This window comes from Colletes gigas, unplaced genomic scaffold (assembly GCF_013123115.1).
Source record: "Colletes gigas isolate AHSC1104 unplaced genomic scaffold, ASM1312311v1 Colletes_gigas_Sc00010, whole genome shotgun sequence".
NCBI classification, from domain to species: Eukaryota; Metazoa; Arthropoda; class Insecta; order Hymenoptera; family Colletidae; genus Colletes; species Colletes gigas.
Genome location: NW_025106639.1, coordinates 6,899,075 through 6,919,052, shown reverse-complemented (window position 1 = coordinate 6,919,052; position 19,978 = coordinate 6,899,075). Strand labels below are relative to the sequence as shown.

The 19,978-nt window shown below is 33.9% G+C and overlaps 4 protein-coding genes across 7 annotated transcripts; 2 read left to right on the top strand and 2 right to left on the bottom strand.

Annotated features, from left to right (window-relative positions):
* Window positions 1-1,413: 1,413 nt before the first annotated feature.
* LOC122397825 (probable E3 ubiquitin-protein ligase makorin-1) lies at window positions 1,414-4,327 on the bottom strand. Of its 2 annotated transcripts, none has more exons than XM_043397256.1 (6): window positions 3,921-4,327; window positions 3,299-3,589; window positions 2,804-3,128; window positions 2,408-2,730; window positions 2,178-2,334; window positions 1,414-2,063 (listed from the first exon to the last, which is right to left on the bottom strand). In XM_043397256.1, the coding sequence occupies exons 1-6, from the start codon at window positions 3,953-3,955 to the stop codon at window positions 1,938-1,940; spliced, it is 1,257 nt and encodes a 418-aa protein (XP_043253191.1). In that variant the 5' UTR covers window positions 3,956-4,327; the 3' UTR covers window positions 1,414-1,937. The 2 variants fall into 2 exon arrangements, with proteins under 2 accessions (XP_043253191.1, XP_043253192.1); XM_043397257.1 differs by having other exon boundaries at window positions 3,299-3,547.
* An 840-nt stretch (window positions 4,328-5,167) lies between these two features.
* On the top strand, window positions 5,168-11,481 carry LOC122397992 (zinc finger MYM-type protein 3). 3 transcript variants are annotated; one of them, XM_043397544.1, is made up of 12 exons: window positions 5,168-5,278; window positions 5,934-8,102; window positions 8,191-8,544; window positions 8,623-9,458; window positions 9,545-9,768; window positions 9,862-10,097; window positions 10,171-10,357; window positions 10,429-10,554; window positions 10,620-10,741; window positions 10,848-10,995; window positions 11,064-11,160; window positions 11,243-11,481. In XM_043397544.1, exons 2-12 carry the CDS (start codon window positions 5,952-5,954, stop codon window positions 11,415-11,417), a joined length of 4,656 nt encoding a protein of 1,551 aa, XP_043253479.1. In that variant the 5' UTR covers window positions 5,168-5,278; window positions 5,934-5,951; the 3' UTR covers window positions 11,418-11,481. The 3 variants fall into 3 exon arrangements, with proteins under 3 accessions (XP_043253479.1, XP_043253477.1, XP_043253478.1); XM_043397542.1 differs by having other exon boundaries at window positions 11,061-11,160; XM_043397543.1 differs by lacking the exon at window positions 5,168-5,278 and adding an exon at window positions 5,600-5,683 and having other exon boundaries at window positions 11,061-11,160.
* A 216-nt stretch (window positions 11,482-11,697) lies between these two features.
* LOC122397991 (39S ribosomal protein L19, mitochondrial) lies at window positions 11,698-13,077 on the bottom strand. The gene is made up of 4 exons (XM_043397541.1): window positions 12,904-13,077; window positions 12,350-12,791; window positions 11,981-12,259; window positions 11,698-11,887 (listed from the first exon to the last, which is right to left on the bottom strand). Exons 1-4 carry the CDS (start codon window positions 12,968-12,970, stop codon window positions 11,758-11,760), a joined length of 918 nt encoding a protein of 305 aa, XP_043253476.1. The 5' UTR covers window positions 12,971-13,077; the 3' UTR covers window positions 11,698-11,757.
* Window positions 13,078-15,254: 2,177 nt separating this feature from the next.
* On the top strand, window positions 15,255-19,674 carry LOC122397678 (tetratricopeptide repeat protein 39B-like). The gene is made up of 11 exons (XM_043396993.1): window positions 15,255-15,532; window positions 16,380-16,427; window positions 16,523-16,551; window positions 16,634-16,814; window positions 16,888-17,020; window positions 17,443-17,575; window positions 17,664-17,763; window positions 17,842-17,907; window positions 17,971-18,692; window positions 18,760-18,993; window positions 19,072-19,674. The coding sequence occupies exons 2-11, from the start codon at window positions 16,404-16,406 to the stop codon at window positions 19,172-19,174; spliced, it is 1,725 nt and encodes a 574-aa protein (XP_043252928.1). The 5' UTR covers window positions 15,255-15,532; window positions 16,380-16,403; the 3' UTR covers window positions 19,175-19,674.
* The last annotated feature ends 304 nt before the right edge of the window (window positions 19,675-19,978 follow it).

The window sequence follows — 19,978 nt, the reverse complement described above, 5'->3', positions numbered from 1 at the left end:
AACTTTGCTTTAATAATTTTTATGTAACTGTGGCGAAACATCTAAATAATTAACATCCTCGGCTGTCAACGATAGAATAAAAATCCAAAATAGACATTTACCGTGCGCGCAACAATATACAGAATATTTTCAACATTTTTATAAATAGCGTTAGCAATAACAATAAACTGAATCAAAACGGCTCTCTACAAAATTAACAGTATAGACATCCTACAAAAAAAAATATAAAGAACTTACATACGGTATCGTGGAAAGTTTGTCTGATAAAATATCGAATAACTTATATTGATAAACAATACAAGCGCTTGTGAAAGGCAACACTGAGAGTAGACTCTTAAAAAGAAAAATATTTCTTATCGCTATGGGCAACAGATCAAATTTATACGCGCAAAACACTTTGAAACGACTATAACATAATACTCGTTAAAGGCGATTCTTTAATACCTTAGAAAACCATTCTTGTCAAATAGTTCTATCAAAAAGTTTAATACCACGCTCGTTTGGCTATTATTTCTATTTATCAAACAGAATGTTTCATAACAGAAATAAAATTACCTTAATTCGGTAATAAAATAAATTATTTGTCTTTAACAACTGAATCGTCGATTCCGAAAAGGTAGTAATCGAAAGTGTCCGACTATAGTGAATAATAAAATAAAAAGACAAAATGATAAAAATCACATACTGCTTTAAAGTTCACCTATCATTTTGTAACGTAATTTTTATTTGTTACTTCTTTTTAAATCTGCAATCTGTTAGTGCGTATTCGCCAAAAATCGTTTCCTTTTGTTATATTCAGCGTAACACACACAATCAAATTTTTCATACTATCACACGGACATACTTATTACATGATACATTCGATTTGCGCATTTATCACGAATATCTTAAAACTATTAATTAAAGACTAACACTATACAGTTGAATAATTTAAGGAAATTTTTTTAAATGTTCACAGAGCTGTAACAGGAGGTAGGACGAAACTCGTTAACTGTATCTTCGATATGAATTACTGATAATCAAATACATTAACACCCTGATTATTACAAATAACAATTTACTATTTCTTGCAACATATAAATCAAACACTGTTTCCCATGAATTCTTTTTTATTTGCCAAGTCAAGTAACAAGTAAACATAATAAAAATCAGACTTGGTTGTTTCTTTACCTGCAGAATAAGTACCTAATAGAGATTAAAATTTATTCTAGAAAAAACTAAAATTACGTTGTAAGGAAAATGACAACACTTTTCCATTTTATTCAACAAGTTCTTAATCAAGCATTAAGTTTAATGCCAAAGATTAATGAAGATAATAACGATATGTATAAAATTAATTTCATTTAAAAACTTGTACAATAATAGTAAACTTATTCTGCTCGGAGAAATAAAGAACATTCATTTTAATATTGAATCTAACATCGCCGAACAAAATTGTTTATTACTCATTTGTCTTGTTAAAAAAAAGAATTGTAGGACTGTGAATAAATGAAATTTGTATGTTGGCAAAAGAGTATTGTAAATATTTTGATATATGTTCTATTCATTGAATTAATTTGGACCACTGATGTAAGATTTGATGCATACTTCTTATGATTGAATATTAGTTGTAAGAATATTGGTCAAGATACACGAAAAAAGGTGATTACAAAGTGACAGTGTAGTATTAAAAATCTTGTCATTATTGTACATGCGACTGTAATCTTCTCATTATTATTGTTATTTTCTATTTACCAACCTGATGTCATTTACACATATTTCATGTAAACATCACCAAGCAAAGCGCACAACGTAGCCAGGACACCTTTGGAACCATAACCATTCAAACAATTCATAAACTACTTGTCTATTCAGCCACTGAAACCACGCATAAGTGGTGGATGAGATAGATAATACAGATAACAGCAACAGCAGTAATGATTACTGAATTAATACAATTAATCATAAGGAAGTTCAAATTCAGACCAATCAGAATCTTCCGAGTCCGAATAGAAGCCATTGCCATAATCGTCGTACGTATAACTCTCATTTCTCCCGTCAATGTAGTCCCACAAGATCATTCGCTGTAAAAGAATTTCTATACTGGTTATGTAGTTACAATAAAGGTACAACATCAATATTTAATAATAAAGAGACACGGCAAACTACAACTCGCAATAAATAAATTTTAAACCCACCTGAAAAATGCCAATATCCGAATCAGCATTGCGTCGTTGACGAACAGGTGGACCAACATCTGTTTTAGTACCATCGGGCAGTGCGTGTAGGTAAAAGCACTTATTGCCAAAAGGACATTTACCACGTCCGTTATTGAAATATTTACAATGTTTAGTACTGTAATAGACAAACAGTATAATGTAACTAAGCACTATATTTATATTTACATTTATATTTATTTCTTTCCTACCTTAATGCACATTTGTAGTTCATTATTAACTTTTCTTTCTCTTCTTTTGTGTCTACCCAATACATACTTGGACATACAAAGTCAGAACTGACACGGCATTCTGGACAAGCTCTAATAATTTTATTGTCAAATTGTTTAGCTTTTCTCCATTTTCTAATACAACTTAGACAAAAGCAATGATTGCATTTTGGTAAAATACCGAATCTCTGTTCACCAGAAGACTTTTCCATTACTATCTCAAAACATATTCCACAAGACTTTTCTCTGCTACGTTGAATAGCAAAAGAAAGTTCCATGTCTACTTCGTGCTGTTTGACGCATGCCTAAAAAATATATATAAATAATAAAATATCGATTCATAATTATGTAAACGATCAATGTAACATGTATAATTACATTTGTATGCTTTTTTCGAAGTTCTTCGTTATGTGGATGAAGCGTGGCACGATTGCACAATTCACAAATATCTCCATGTAAATATGTACAATTACGTTTTTTACAAAATCCAGTTGTTACTGCATATAGACATAAAGGTTCTAAAGATGGACTGGATGCCTGACCAGATGGACTTAAAGCTTGAGCATATGATATTGGCAGCGAAGAGCTTGTAGATATTCCCGAAGCAGTAGATGCTTCATTCGCTGTGGATGAACTGGCAATGGACGAAGGTACAAATTCAGCTGCCTTTACCCATTCTTCGGCTACATGGGTATTTTCTTTACTAAAAGCATATACATATGTTTTAACACATCATACCTTTGATTATCTTAATTATTATATACGTATATATCACATATTTTTATATACCATATTACAACGTATTACGTGATATGCAAATGGTATTACAACTTAATTCTTGCTGAACTACAATGTCACCTGATGACAACATACACATTTTTTATTGTTGTCAAAGTTGAAGTAGTTGAAGCATGTTGCTCAGGTGATGAACTATCTATTGAATCTGCATTCACCGAATTATTATCAGCCGTTTCGGTAATATGACGAAAATGGCACTGACTTCCGAATTTACAAATTCCATGCTTAAAAAAGCGACAAACTGTGTTAACAGGTGGGACAGGCGAAGATATTACTGTTTCATTGGTACTCCCATCATCTCTTAATCCTTGACTATGGCGATACCTGCAATTATTTCCTTCGCGGCACATACCATTTTTGAAATAACTACAAACAAAGGAATAAACTTGTAAGAATAATCGTTAACATTAAATTAGAAATTTATCAGCTATTTACGCTGGAATAGATCCACAGATGCATGTACATATAGCTCGCGTATAAATCGAAATTCTTGTTCAATCAACAGAGTTAATAAGCAGAATAGAAATTTATTGAAATCGTAATACATGCGATCAAAGATGTATCGATATTTTGAACTGTGTATTTCGTTGACATGTTACAAAATATCATTCTACGGCGAAACATGCGTTTCATCTTTTCGCCGATCTCGCGTTGTCACCGAAACACATTGGGAAACGACAAAAGGACAGTTTCTTACCGGCAAACGACGTTCCGTGTCCAATTGTCGGCCATTTTCTAAAGCTTCCACTGTTACAATGATCGACAACGCGTCCTCGAAGGGTCGCGTACGCTCCTTTTTCGTTACAGCAGAATGGAACGCGCAGGAAATTTATCGAAATAAACGTGCACACGAAACGTATCACCTAAGATCTATCTAACAAATATCTTCGCACAGGATCTTTCAAAAATTGTAAAAAAAAAACACCTCTTACATACTAACTTCCTCCCTTGTTCCCTTTTTTTCTTCCACACTTTCGTCGCTATACACACTTTTCCTATCGTGGAAATCTTCCCAACCGTATATGCGTATTCTCTGTTTTTATTCCCTACCGATAAATATTTCACGCTTGCTACATAACTCGTCAATTTACGCACGAGAACACACATATACGTCACGATTAAACTAACAACAGAGGCAAATTCACATTTAACCAATACACACGATCGGGGGGCATGCGCTCAAAAACTTTTAACCGTTTAAAAGCAATTTTGCAAGACCAACGAATTCGACCACAAATCTCATCCCACCGATCTAGAGCGAAAAACACAATTAAAGAATTTTCTCGATGAACTCGATTTAAAACTCCTACACTGTCTTGAATCGTTATAATTATTGTTCAATTTACATATTTTTCTCGTAATTTCTCGAGTTTATTACACGATCCAATAATACTTTGATTACAAAAAAAGAAATATAAACTACTTGACTCGAACGGTAAAATAAACTTGATTTAGTGAAGTTCAAATGGTTAAGTTAGTACAGAAGCTGGAACAATAATTTAAAAAATTTTCATTAAATTTCAAGTAATATAAACGTACTTTTTTTTTAAGTTACCATTAAAAGTGATATTGATGTACGTTTTTTTTTTTTATTTATTCTATGCGATTTGTATAATGAACAAAGCAAAACTGTTTATTTTACCGCTGTCAAATACGTGCAATATCGAAATTAAACGAATACAAAAAACAATCGCATGCATAGTGAATTTTGTACAAACTTCAAATGTTTCAATTTTTTGTTAATCACAATAAAATTAAGGTCTAATAACATTGCCGAATCAGTTGCGATGCTGTTCGATTAGTTGCTGTATTTATTCCGGATATTTGTGCAGTATATTGAGAACTAGTAAAAGATTATATAAATAATGTTGACAACGTAGTTGTTATGAAAACGCAGCTTTATTTAGTTTGATCCAAATAAGAGATTATGATCATATGTTGGTAGTGTACGCAGATTGCCGCCACGGCTGTTATGTTTCTACGATGAGTACGGATTTGTAATTTTAATTATAAAAATTGTGAGACTTAAGTGCTGTTTAGCATTGAAATTAAAAGGTGATATTTATTCCTCTGTATCTAATAACTTAAGTGTGTTGCATGGTTTCAAATATATTTTGGTGCTCTTGACCGATATAAAATTTTAAACTGTGCGCAATGTTTCATTTTGAGCCAATAAATTTGTATCGATTGGCTTCTTCTATGTTCATGAGGTATTACCGCCAATTATTAAGGAACGTAAATACAATCATTTTCTATCTCCCTTTATTTATGTTTTGCTTTTACTGTCAGCTTGATTAAATCACAAGTATAAAATGCAACATGGCGAAGCGAAGCTACTTTTTGCGATAACCTCAATTTTCCATACAGTGATCAATTATACTGGTGAAAAAAAATAGTGTCAATTGTTTTGGGGAAATGTTTCATTGTTTCTTCTTGTGACCTGGTATTTCTATCTTAATTGTAATTAATTTATTGTATTTTTATGCTTAAGTTCTACATAGTACTCATATTAAATTGAAATATTTCCTTCTATTATTTACATTGAACTTATCCAATATAGGTATGTTAAGTGAATGAGATATTTCATCTGTTTATGATTGATAATTCTTTTTGATACGTTCCAAAAATGTTCATCATGCGTTTGAAATCATTTTAGAAATATATATACATTTTGAATTGATCCTTTAACATTTTATTTATATATTTTTAGGTATATGTAAGCATATGAATGACTATGGATCCCAAAATTGATATAGAATTATCAATGGACACAACGGATAAAACTGACCAGGATTCATCCATAGAAAATGAAGAGAAAACTAAAAGTTCAATTAATCAAAATAAAGAAATAAATATTAATACAGAAGAAACACCGCAAGATTCATCTATTCTCAAGGACAAAGTAATTGTTGATACATGTCAAACGAATGAAAAAGCGATTAGTACAGAAAATGAAGTACAACAAAGATTATCTGAAGGGAATTCAGAAAGTATAGAAGTATCAAATACCAAATCGTCGGAAGAAAATATTTCGAAGAGCAATTTACATGATAGCAACATAAATGTTACATCGACAGATTGTAATGACATACAATCGGAAAGTTTACATACAGATGTCCCAAAAACTGATTTGCAGGAAGAAAGTACAGGAACAACATTGACAACATCTAGCATTGTGGAAAAAAATGACACGGTTAATTTGTTAAGTAGTTCAAATACAGTAGAATGTATAGAATCGGAGGCAGATTCAAAAAATGTAGTAGAAGAACCGGAAACGCAAAGTTCAAAGAGTATCAGTACAGACGATACGTGCAATTTAAACTTAACAGGGAAAGAAATTGATGGCAATGTTGTAAACGATTTTCAACCAGACAAAGTGCAATTGCTTATCGATGAAAGAGATCATTCAAATAATAAGAAGACTGACTCGGAAGGAATATCGGAAGGTTGTGATAAAGATATGTCAGAAAAGAATATAGTGGAACCAGAAAATACAGAGTTTGTACAGTTCTCTCAAGAGAAACATGGTGATGCACAAATTGAAAATCAGTCCATCGACGCGGAAGATCCTTTTGGCGGTGATACTCTTAATGCTGAAAATGTTGAACCAATGGACACAGATGATCTCAATGAAACTGATGTAGGTTTTTCTAAATTATGTAGCCAGGCCGACAATCTACAAGATGTCGTGAATGCAAGGGAGAGCAATTTTAGTAGTAATAAAAAAGATAACAAAGAAAACAAAGATGTTTCTATCAATACAGTAGAGCCTTTAAATGCGATAGAAAATGTTGATAAGAATTGTAGCGACAGTACAGCAGAGGTAGAAGAAAATAAAAATTTAAATAAAACAGAAGTTGCAGGATCAACTGAAAAGTGTAGTGATAGTATAGAAAAACCTCTTGATGAAATAACACCAATAGATACTGAAGAACAGTCTACCGTGTTACCAGGACAAGATGATGAATTGTGTATTATCCCAGATAGTATGAAAGTAATAATTCCTGGACAAACAGAAAAGTCAAACTCTAATAATAACAAATCTTTGCCAGAAATTAATTGCGAACATGATAAAGTTATACAAAGTTGTCAAGATAATGAATTAGATATCAATACTAATAAGGAAATAAAAGAAATAAAAGAAATACAAATTGGAGATGAAAGTAGTTCAAAAGATATTGAAAATGTTCAAAAGGAAAAAGATTCGGTTAATAATGTTTCGCTTACAACTACAGATGTTATTAATATAGATGAAGAGTCAAAAAATTCTGAAATTGAAGAAATCACAACTAAAGAAATTTGTAAACAATGTAACGAGGAAAGGTCATGCAAAATAAAAGTAAAAATTGGTTTTGATAATTATAATGTTTGTTCCAAAACTTGTAAGGCGTTGTTCAAAGCTGCCAATAATAGGGCTGTGGATATACCCAGCGATGGAGTAAATTCTAAAAGAGAAAAACGTTGCGCAAACTGTTTGTTAATTGTCGAACTCGGCGATGAACGTAATCTCTCTTGGGAAACGATGGAGTTCTGTAACGAAGAATGTTTAGGCAAATTTCAAACAAAATATGGGAGTTATTGTAGAAATTGCAATGGTTCGGTACAGGCAGTGAGCTTAGGCAAATATTGTGTAAGGTTTGGCTATGATGTTAGACAATTTTGTTGTTCCACGTGTTTAGAAGAGTTCAAGAAAGGACTGAAAGTATGTACATACTGTCAGAAAGATATAAGTTCTAGTACAGAAGGTTTCCTTGCACCGGTCGGTGATAAAGGACAATTTAAGGATTTCTGTACACAAGAATGTATGGAAAAATATTCAAAAATGAGTTCTGTCGAGCCCCCAAACATGGAAAAAAAATGTTGCAGTGTTTGCCAAGAAGTAAGAGAGTATTTTCTTTTTTTTATACTTATTATGTTTTTAATATGAAATATAGAATGTTAAATTAAAAATGCATTCTTTGTAACAGGAGAAGGTTGTTCACTGTGAAGTTCAAGTTGATAGATTTGGTCCGGTAGCTATTTGCAGCGAACCATGTTTTGCAGCATTTAAATTTGTAAAAAAAGTTGATCCTGATCAATGTTCCACCTGCAAGAAATTTTTTGAATTACCTCATAAAAAAAGTTCTGTTGTGTTTTATGAAAACGAGGCTCATACATTTTGTTCTAAAACATGTTTAAATATATTTATTATTACAAATAGGAAAATTGTCCCTTGTAATTGGTGTAAGGTAAAAAAGTATAATTTTGACATGATAAAAAAGGAATTGAAGTCTGGTCAAGTGATGATGATGTGCAGCTTAAATTGTTTAACACTGTACCAGGTATGATGCGTTTATGTATTAATAATAGACGATACCGAAAATAAAATTCAATTAAATTTTATTTCCAAATGTACATAGGTCTCGATAAATGCGGTCTCGGCTAAACGGATAAATTGTGACTTTTGTAGAGAGTTCTCTCAAGCACAGTATCATTTAACAATGTCAGATGCAACGATACGAAACTTTTGTTCGTATAATTGTGTAATGAATTTTCAAGCTCAGTATACTAAATCACCGATCACGATACCGGCAGGCGATGATCCTGTACCTACTGGTATGCCTAAAAGGACGATACCTCATAGAAGCACGAATTCAAACAATCAGAAAGTTAGTGATATACAGAATAAAAAGACTATGCCAGTTATATCTTCTGTAACAAGTTTAGCCGCAATAGGGAATGGACAATCCAGTCCGACGACGCAACAAAACAGTGTAAATAACATGGTAATACCTTCGGTTGCTATCAGCCAAAATCAGGCACCACAAGTAATTTATAAGCAACACATTATAACGAGGCCACCGAGTCCGATCCAAATTCACAATAAAACTACACAGTGCAAACCGGCGATGCACACGAAAGGTGTTTCTGTGCGTCCGCATCCTTGTACAAAAGCCACGCAAACGGATGAAGTTCAACATGCGGTTGTTCCGATACCGGTTCCAATTTATGTCCCGTATCCAATGCACATGTATAGTATGCCTTTTCCAGTCCCATTACCATTTCCATTACCAATTCCTGTCCCTATTTTTATACCCACAACAAGAAATAGTGCTAAGGGGATATTTAAAGATATTAAAAGAATACAGGAAAAAATACCAGCAGATCCATTCGAAGCTGAACTTCTTATGATGGCAGAAATGGTAGCAACCGAAAAAAAGGCTAATGAGAGTGATTCGGATTCCGCGGACGATAGGTAAATTTATGCAACTATCGCCAAGGTTAATTACAGAATAAAAATAAGTAATATTTTATTTGGCAAGTATTTTGTCTCTTTTATAGAGACGAAGATGCTGGTGACCGTGATCATACGCACAGTGGAGGTTTTAGCCCGGAAGGAGTTGATTCCAGTAACACGTTTGGTGACGATATGTTACAAATGGCTCTAAAAATGGCAACTGGGGAATTAGACGAGCCAGCTGTTGATTTAGAAGCTGCTTTAACTCCAAATACAATTACCGCTACGCAAACGTCAGCACAATCCGACACAACTATGGAAAATGATGGTAACACGGGAGATCTACATTAAAAATAAAAATTACATGATTCGTATTTACCAGAGATATAATACAATAATGCATTTCTTTTGTAACGTTTAGTTCAATCAGAACGATTGATCGTTGCTTCTCGTGGTAGAAAACGAATTGTTCCGTATAAGCCACGGTCGACTCCAAACAAACGAGGAAGACGTATATCTACTGCGAACGATATGCCTTTGATGCCACCACCCGAGCCTCAACCACCACCTCAACCTAGAATTATAGAGCCCATAGAAAAACCAGACGCTAATATGGCACTCAAATATACTTTCGGAGTAAACGCGTGGAGACAATGGGTAACTTGACATATTGCGATTGTTATTTTTTATTGAAAGCAGATGTTAAGGATCGTTTATTTATTAAAAACAGGTAGTCGCGAAAAACGCTGAACTAGAGAAACAAAATACATCGATGAGGAAAATAAAGTTATTTAAAACGGATCTCCTACAGCTCACAGCAGACGAATTAAATTACTCGTTATGTCTGTTTGTGAAAGAAGTTAGAAAACCAAATGGCACAGAGTACGCTCCTGATACGATATATTATCTTTGCTTAGGTAAATCTACTAATTGAATATATTCTTTGGAAAAGCAAAGTTTGTTCTTTACCCATAATTTCATATTACAGGCATACAGCAGTATTTATTCGAGAATAATAGAATAGACAACATTTTTACGGATATGTATTATGAAAAATTTACAGACTGTTTAAACGAAGTTGCGAAAAAGTTTTCTGTTCTTTATAACGATGCGCGTAAGTAAATTAATCTTTTTATCGATTTAGAAAAATTTTATTAACGTGCCTGTATATTTTTTTAGAATATATTGTTACGAGAGTCGAAGAGGAACATTTATGGGAGTGTAAACAATTAGGTGCTCATTCTCCTCATGTCCTTTTAAGTACTCTTATGTTTTTTAACACCAAACATTTTAATCTTGTGGTATGTATGAATCAATTTTGTAATCGTCCTTATATTTAGAATATCTAAATCTTACTTTTAGAAACTAAAATTACATTAAAAGTTTAGCGATTATACAATCTTTTAGACGGTGGAAGAGCATATGCAGTTATCGTTTTCTCATATCATGAAACATTGGAAACGTAATCCTGCTGCACAACCTACTGCGACAACGGGAAAAGTTCCAGGATCTCGAAACGTCCTTCTTCGTTTCTATCCGCCGCAATCGGCACTGGGTTGGTATTAAAAGATCGATACGATGGAAGGATTAAAATATTACAAACTCACGACTTTTTTCTAGAAGGCAATTCACGTAAAAAGAAGGTATACGAGCAACAAGAGAACGAAGAGAATCCGTTGAGATGTCCAGTAAAATTGTACGAATTCTATTTATCCAAGTGGTACGTTCATTTTATTCGTAGAGTTAAACTTTCTAGAAAATGTTACAGCGTGAGTAATTAATATATTTTCTTGCTACATTAGCCCGGAAAGCGTTAAAACTCGAAACGATGTGTTCTATTTACTACCTGAAAGAAGTTGTGTACCAGATAGTCCAGTATGGTACTCAACATCTCCACTGGCAAAGGAACATCTTATAAAAATGCTATACCGTATTAAAATGGTTAAAGAAATTAATGTGGCATTATTAACTAGTTAATTTCATGTTCGCATATTTATCTTCTCTCTGTTCATTTGGATAACATAATACGCAAAAAGTAATTGATCCCTTGTACAACAAACAAGAATATTTGAAGAATGATGTGTAATCATTGAAATTTTATAATTTCTATTGTATATTTTTCACTTCCTAATAAAATACAAAACTTATCATTAAAAGAATTTGTAACTACATCTTTTATGTGCTATACATATGAAGCGTAATCTAAACAAACATGCAATTATAATAGACGAGAAAATAGCATTTTACCGAATTTTTGTAATATACATGTAATTGTGAAAAAAAACAAATTTTTATTTGTAACTTAAAAAAAAACATTTTATACATTTTTCTTTGGTCTTGTAAATACACGTTTATGTTTCAATATGTTCTTCTTTGCTTCTAATTGACAGAGCTCTGTCTGCAGTTCGGAAAATATCATTTCTTGTTCTTCTTGCGAAATAGTTTCTCTGTTGAAGTATCAAAATTATACATATATAACTATATAGTATCTTAGGATAGTGAATTAGAACTTGTACAATATTAGTACTATTAAATTTTACCTGTAAGTTTTCATCAAATCGTATTTCTCCCATGGTCTAGCCAAAGCTCTTGCCTTCCTTTGACGTTTTTCGTTAATAACTAACTCTTTCACTCCTTTCAAATCTTTAAGCTCCCACCTTTGCGACCATTTCTGATCTTTAAGAGGAACTTTAGTTTCATTTACCGGTACAGGTGTTCCCTCGGGTACCAATTCTGCTTCCAAGTCGAATGGAAATGTACTATACTCTGGTGGTGCATCTCTGAGGTAAAACAATTCCTTATCTAATCTTTTCTCCAATCTACAAACATCATAAAATATTAGTTATAAATATTCATATACGTTCTATTTATTGAAAACTATTGATTTAAAATAAATAATTTTTATCGACCTCAAACAAACAATTTTTTGGATAGCTGGATCGTACAAATCATAGCGTACTTCTACACCTTCCCCGTCCACAATATTCCTCAAAACAAACGCAGCTCTTAATCCACAACCTTCTCTCTGTATACATATACCAACAAATTTATTTACTTTTCCAGTTGCATGTGGCTCTGAATAAGTTACTGATAATACAGAACCAACATAAAATTCAGGTATATTTATAACAGACCTCCTGGCCAACATATCGAAACGTTCCAATTTTTCTCTCATGATATTGCGATAAATTGGATTTGGGTCTGGTAAAAACTCTGGATAAATATATCTGTGCTTTTCAAGAGATACTGTGTTAGATGACTGTTTAGTTTGAGTTTGAGAATCATTATTTTCAGGGTTCGTTTCATGTTTTAATTCCTGTGCAGAAGATGATAAAGCTTTTGCTTCTTTGCCTGAAAACAATTGACGATAACAATAAACTCGATATCATTCGCTAAATATTAATGCAATAAATGATTACTTATGAATGTAATAAAATGATGTTTAAAAGACAATAAAACATACTTATCGCTTTCACGAGGTGCGAATTTTGCCATATTTTATTCGACACGAATCTTAATGAAATAGTCATATTTCACCATAAAAATATTTGTAATTCTTTAGAATTTATGTTAGGTTCTTTCATATATGTGACCAGATCTAGCATAATTTAGTACATCGACGGCGACACTACTAACGACGAACGGACACACGGGAGTATAATCCATTGGAAATAAATCGTTTGAATATAGTTTATCAAGTAAGACTTAGAAATTCTTTTCAAACGATTTATTTTCCAAGTATTCTATTATTTCAAATAATAATTCTTTAATTTTATAACAAAGAATGTTTATTTAAACGATTTATTTTCAAAGTATTGTTCTATTTCAAACATGATCAGAAGGTCTTAAAACGTGTATGTACGTAAAAATTTTTCATTCATTATGGACTTTGCTTATACGTATGTATAATACAAAAATTGGGAAACATAGAATTATACATAATTTTCAAAATAAATATGGTACGAATAATGGAATACTTCTAGATACATATAAAGAATTTCTACATATACTTCATCAAAATACGCGTTGTTTGCAATGTGAAACATTAAGATCCTTCAATCCGTTCAGAAGTTATAATGTTTTAAACATACTTTGCTGTATGTCTGCTGACCACTGCTGACCCTTGTTGACCACTGTTGGCCTTTGTTAGCAACTTCTGACATGATGTATATGTATTAAAGCTTTGTATAATGTAAATCTATGGCAATAAATGTTATAATTTCAAAGAATTCTATGTATTCTCATCATTTTTACCTTTCTTTTCCTCTCCAAATCATTCCCTTAGTTTTAAGAGACCGTTTTTCCGGTTAAAATTGGATTCAGAAAGTGTCCAGCTCTCGTACTTGCTGCCAAAATAAAAAATTAACTTTTAAAAGTTAAGAAACAACTGGAAAGTCCTGAAACAGCTGGAAAATCCTGAAACAGCTTGGAAAGTCCTGAAACTGCTTGAAAGCCCTGAAACAGCTGGAAATCCCTGAAACGACTTTTAATTTTGGAAATCCCAAACCAGTTGGAAAGTCCTGAAACAGCTTGGAAAGTCCTGAAACAGCTTGGAAAGTCCTGAAACAGCTGGAAAGCCCCGAAACGACTTTTAATTTTGGAAATCCCGAACCGGTTGGAAAGCCCTGAAACAGCTGGAAAGTCCTGAAACAGCTTGGAAAGTCCTGAAACAGCTGGAAATCCCTGAAACGACTTTTAATTTTGGAAATCCCGAACCGGTCGGAAAGTCCTGAAACAGCTGGAAAGTCCTGGAATTTCTTGGAAACCCTGAATTTTTAGCAAAGTTCTGAGTTTCAGGACTTCCGAGGTGTTTCAGGACTTCCGAGGTGTTTCAGGACTTCCTAGTGGGTTCAGGGAAACCAAGGAGTTCCAGGGAGTCTTATAACTAAGGTAATGATTTGGAGAGGAAAAGAAAGGTAAAAAATGATGAGAACACATAGAATTCTTTGTAATTATATCATTTATTGCCATAGATTTACATTATACAATGTTTTAATACATATATATCATGTCAGAAGTTGTTAACAAAGGCCAGCAGTGGCCAGCAGTGGTCAGCAGGGGTCAGCAGGGGTCAGCAGAAGCCAGAAGGGGCAAGCAGTGGCAAGTTGTAATCGTTATACGTTGTCGGAAGCATCAGGGGTGGTCAGCAGTGGTCAGCGGAGGCCAGCGGAGGTTGGCAAAAGTAAGTCGTAATTGTTATACGTTGTCGGAAGTATCAGGTGTGGTCAGCAGGGGTCAGCAGGGGCCAGCGGAGGCAGGCAGAGGCCCGCACGTGCTGGCAGAGGTTAGTAGAGGCCAGCAGAGGCTGGCAGTAGCTAGTAGTAATGGTTATACGTTGCCAGATATATCAGAAGTGATATCTGAAATAATATACATACGTACACTCATACATAAGAATAATATAAAAGAATTCCGTTTCTCTCAATAATTCAAATATGATCAGGGGGTTTTAAAACGTGCATTTCCGTAAAGAAAATTTCAGAAAATTTTGTTTTCATTAGGGGTACTTTGCTTATGCGCGTCTACATACAAAAGTTGGAAAGTAAAATGCCTGGGCAGTCGAGAATCTCGACTCGAGATTCCAAATCGTATGACGTTGACGGGAGGTCGAACTCAAGTGTTCAAGAACGAGAAATTACTTCGGGTAGCTTCGGAGAATCGAGAAAGAGAGCATATGTCAGTTTGCCTTTGTCGATTTTCCGAACGCTGTACGAGCTCACGTACGCGTGATCTGGCATAGTGTGAGAAAGTGGAATGAGGTGTCCCCGGTGCACCCGATGCTACGTCTGGCATCTCTGCATTGGTGGTCAGTGACGACCGAGTGCACTGCACGGAGGGCTCGGCTGTGTTTGACATCGCTGCTTCGTTAGTCGATCGCGTGCGTTCTACACTGTCACGTTTGCAGCGGTGTATTTAAAGAATTCTAGCCAATGTTAAGCGAAAATATGTAAGGAAGCACATAATCGCTTCTGTTCCGCAGTGTACGCATTTAGAATCGAATCGCGTTATTTAGAAATGACTACGCGTAGACGTTAGTTTCAGTTTTTTCCGTAAATCGATCCCTTTGCTGTTTGACGTTTGTTGGATTAATGGTAAGTTTGTAAATAAAACGACTCGTTCGATTTCAATGGAGGACTTCTGTAAATCATACGTCATATTAGTTTAATATATACCAGTCATTGAATGGGCCGATCGTTCAATTCAATCAATATTTTTTTTTATCGTGCAATCAGTGATTTTCTCTTTACTGGCGAGATCTAGGTCTATCGCATCGCCGCGTTAACTCAATTATACTTTCTTCGTAACACTCTACTTCAGATCGTTTCCGGGTTCTTTACGCCTCGCAGCCGATTTTCTTATTCCGTATAATAAATTCGTAATCGTACAAACGTAAGTGTTTCTCATCTATTCGATATTTTATGTATTTAATATTCGTGTATTTATTATTATTATTTCTTGTTAAAAATTAATATGTTTCTATCTTTGGTCTTAGTTTTGAAGTTTTTATTTATTATTGAAAAGCAATTTTATCTTTATTGTATCACTGATACCATTAATCATTAATCCATAATCTCAGTCAATATGAAAAAAATTAATACAATTGATTTCATTGTATCATATGGATAAGTACATTGGTAAAAATTTAATTTATTTATCAACTCTATGAAATGTGATTTCAATAGAAAACTAGAGTAATAATGACCTGATATTGAAGGAGCACACTTGAGAAATCTGCCTTCAAGAATAACTTTCACCTACAAATAATTAACATTTCTTCAGAATAAAAAGATCTGCTAGAAAATGCCTTAATTGTATATAAGTAACTCTTCCTAAGTGTGAAGATATTTTGTATGTGTTGTACTTACGTAAATACAGATTGTTACATATTATCAAATGCCATTAAATAGAAGAATTTATACACATGATTATTTTTTTCAGGCATTTTATAAACACTAATCTAAAATGTCGGACATTGAAGAAGATGAGGTATGTATACGCACATAATGTCAAACAAGTTATTTTTATCATTAATATCAACTATCCTATGATTGTACAAAATCTTGATTTTATTCACATTTCAGTTTCAAGATGCTCATGAGTCCATACCGGAGTAAGTACGGTTGACAATATGTGTACAATACATATATATACACGTATGTATTCACATGTTAAATATTACTTGTACTTTGCAGACCTACCACCATGGATCTGGATACAGCAATAATGGAAGCAAGGAAAGCAATACATTGCTTTTTCAACAATGATTTCGAGGAAGCAAGAAAAATTATGGCACCATGGGCAGACAGGAGCATGTATCATTCTTTAGGAACGAGTGTATTTGCATTTCTCGAAGCCATTCTTACATTCGAACAAGTAATAAATCACAATAAATTACAATATTTTTGAAATATTTCGTTTCAATGATCTACTGTAATCTGTGTTACAGAAATACATTGAAAAAGCAGCCGCAGCCGTGAAACAATGTATGAGCGTATGCTTGAAGCAACGTAAACACGTTACGCTAACGCAAAATATTGGCAAAATGGTCAAGAAGACTAATTACGATAATTATACAATTGGTTCGTGTACATGTAATAAGTACATTGCATGATGCAGCATGTTTAATCGAGCTATCTGTTGCTTTCTGTATAAAATGCACGATCGGTCGAACGATATTTATCGAGAACCATGCAGTATTCTGATACTCTCAGCAATTCCTAAAATACATCGCGTACGCAACGCAACTTGATTTAGTAGTAACGGAAATAATTCGGATCAAGTTATGTTCGTTGCCCGGTATAATGGATAACTTGTCTTTTGCAAGTATTTGTATGCGTAATTTAATAGGAGACACGTGTTTATACGAGTATATCTAGAATCTCTTGTCATGTTTACGGCGTTGGTAGCTAATTAAGTAATTACTCCCACTTTAACGACATCGTGCACCGGTATTATTACCGAGCATAAAGTACGAACGAATGATGGAAAATTAATGTTACAGAGGAAGTGCATGCGGAGCTCTGTTATGCCGAGTCACTCCTTTTAAAATCGATGCTCACGTTCGTGGAAGATGAAACTCTGGTCAGCTTCGTTAAAGCTGGATTGAAAATTCGTACCTGCTTTCTGTCGTATAAGTAAATCAAATCATACCGAGAGAATTATCCATTAAAATATTTCGTCGAGTAATTGTGCTTTTGCTCTATGTATGTTATCTTTCTTCAGGGAATGTTTAACAATTTTAAATAGCCGTAAGTGGGAGAATGATGCTCATAAAATACATTTCGAAAGCGGCGTTCGCACGGGAATCGGAGCATTTAATTTGGTTCGTACATAATATTACCTTCGTTCCATGAAGTTAGTCGCCATTTATGGTGCGATAACTGCTCGGTATTGTTTTCAGATGATTTCACTGTTACCTGCGAAAATTATTAAACTGTTAGAGTTTATTGGATTTTCTGGCAACAAGGTACTGAAACAGTTGTGCGTATAAGTTTATTATGCGATAACATGATGTTGGTTTTATCAACAGGAGTATGGTTTATCGGAATTAGAAGCAGGATACAGAGAAAGAAGAGGGCTGAGGCACGTGTTGTGCGCGATGATTCTTTTATCTTACAACCTGATAGTATCTTTCGTGCTGAGTCACACAGACGGTGATCTTGGCTGGTGCGAAAAAGTTTTAGAAGAGGAATTAAGCCTTTATCCGAACGGCGTTTGGTTTTTGTTTTTCAAGGGCCGGTTAGAATTGGCAAGAGGAAATTTTGAGAATTCCATAGAATGGTATACCAAGTCCTGGAAGAGCCAAGAGTTATGGCCTCAATTTCATCACCTTTGTTTTTGGGAAATGATGTGGGCGCATTGTTCTCTGCAGCAATGGAGTCGGGCCGCAACGTTCGCTAGCACGTTGGCCGACGAATCGAACTGGTCGCGTACCATTTATTTGTATCAGAAAGCCGCTATACTTATCATGCAGAAACCACCGTCTAAAAGCGAAGAGAAACAGCTGATAGATACTTTAATGATGCAAGCGCCTACGCTTAAACAACGCATAGCGGGAAAGTCATTGCCGATGGAGAAGTTTGTAATTAAAAAAACCGAACGTTATTTTGCTCAGAAAAAAAATCTAGTCCTTCCTGTATTTGAACTTATGTACGTGTGGAACTTATTCCGAATAGTTGGCAAACGTCAAGATTTAATATTAAATATATTTAAATTGGTAGAAGAGGCTGAGAAGGAACTAACGAAAATGTCGTGAGTCTTTTCCGATCGATTCCGTCCTTTGATATTACGTGCACGTATTAATGTGGCTGCTTTTTAGGAAAACTGAGTTTCATACGGATAACGAAGCGCTCTTGTTGCTTCTAAAGGGCGCTTGTTTACGGCAGATGAAACATCCTTTGTTAGCCGAGGATTGTTTAACACGTGTTCTCAGGTTGGATAAATTAATTAAAGAGGACACCTATATACTTCCTTACGCAACAGTAGAGTTAGCTTTGTTGGCACAAGATCAAGGAAACATTCAACTTGCTATTGGATTTCTGGAAGATGCTAAGTAATTAATTTGTTATCGAACTTTTTAAATGTTTATGCGCGCTAATGGGCAATATAATTGTGATTGTTTCTATTGCAGAAAAAACTTTACTGGATATCCATTAGAATCGAGATTACATTTTAGAATTCATTCCGACTTAATGAAATTGACCGGGGAAAAGGCTGAGGATATTTCAGTGTAATGATATCCAGGAAATATAAGGTTTATGGACAAATTTAATTACTGCCAATAGTATCACTATTGCAGGACCAAGCACTGCTGATTTTGTTAACGAGTCGTTTTTACGGAGCAAATTGTTATATAATTTTTAATTTGTTTTAACAGAATGATTAATTTCTTCTGACATTAATCTTTTTCTATATTATAATATACCGTAAACGTCCGGTTGCTGATTCTCACACGTGGATTATTAATTCTAGCGATCGACGTTCGTTAAATGTTACACATGTAGCTAGTGTACATGTCACAACTAGTTCAAATGGTCTAAAGAAAGATTTAGGGATTAAATTATTTTTTTAATTTTAAATTATTTTTACTATGAAATACATTAATAAACCATTATAGGCACCAATTTAATTGGTGTTAGTAAAAGTATAATATCAGTGTTGTTTGTGTGTATACATACACGCGATCTTTGACACACATGTTGCATTTACACTGTTTCATAAATTGTAAATCGAATGAGACACGAGAAAAACAGAAAGAAACTGAAATAAAAAGATGGTTTATCAATAACTTAAACAGTACTTGTGTTAATGTATTTTAATATACCTTTCCCAAATACCGAACGACGCCTCGAAATCTCGATAGCACGTTTATATAAATAAATTTAATTTATGAGCAATATTTCTTTTATTTCCAATAGTGAAAATATGGTAGTACTTTGCGTACTGCGTTGATCGGAGGTTGAACAGCGTGGCCTCGATAATTAAATCTCGAAATCTTATAATCTGTTTGTGATCTGAAAATGAGATCTCGGATCACA

Excerpts from the sequence above, each read along its gene's own strand:
- LOC122397825 (XM_043397256.1), bottom strand. The coding sequence starts at position 3,955 with ATGGCCGACAATTGGACACGGAACGTCGTTTGCCG. Across the intron at positions 3,590-3,920 it reads ACACGGAACGTCGTTTGCCG|TTATTTCAAAAATGGTATGT; the intron begins GTAAGAAACTGT and ends CTTTGTTTGTAG. Across the intron at positions 2,335-2,407 it reads AACTACAAATGTGCATTAAG|TACTAAACATTGTAAATATT; the intron begins GTAGGAAAGAAA and ends TGTCTATTACAG.
- LOC122397992 (XM_043397542.1), top strand. The coding sequence starts at position 5,952 with ATGACTATGGATCCCAAAATTGATATAGAATTATCAATGGACACAACG. Across the intron at positions 9,769-9,861 it reads CACAACTATGGAAAATGATG|TTCAATCAGAACGATTGATC; the intron begins GTAACACGGGAG and ends TGTAACGTTTAG. Across the intron at positions 11,161-11,242 it reads GAATTCTATTTATCCAAGTG|CCCGGAAAGCGTTAAAACTC; the intron begins GTACGTTCATTT and ends TTGCTACATTAG.
- LOC122397991 (XM_043397541.1), bottom strand. The coding sequence starts at position 12,970 with ATGACTATTTCATTAAGATTCGTGTCGAATAAAATATGGCAAAATTCG. Across the intron at positions 12,260-12,349 it reads CAAAAAATTGTTTGTTTGAG|ATTGGAGAAAAGATTAGATA; the intron begins GTCGATAAAAAT and ends TGATGTTTGTAG. Across the intron at positions 11,888-11,980 it reads GATTTGATGAAAACTTACAG|AGAAACTATTTCGCAAGAAG; the intron begins GTAAAATTTAAT and ends ATACTTCAACAG.
- LOC122397678 (XM_043396993.1), top strand. The coding sequence starts at position 16,404 with ATGTCGGACATTGAAGAAGATGAG. Across the intron at positions 16,552-16,633 it reads GCTCATGAGTCCATACCGGA|ACCTACCACCATGGATCTGG; the intron begins GTAAGTACGGTT and ends TGTACTTTGCAG. Across the intron at positions 18,693-18,759 it reads AAGGAACTAACGAAAATGTC|GAAAACTGAGTTTCATACGG; the intron begins GTGAGTCTTTTC and ends GCTGCTTTTTAG.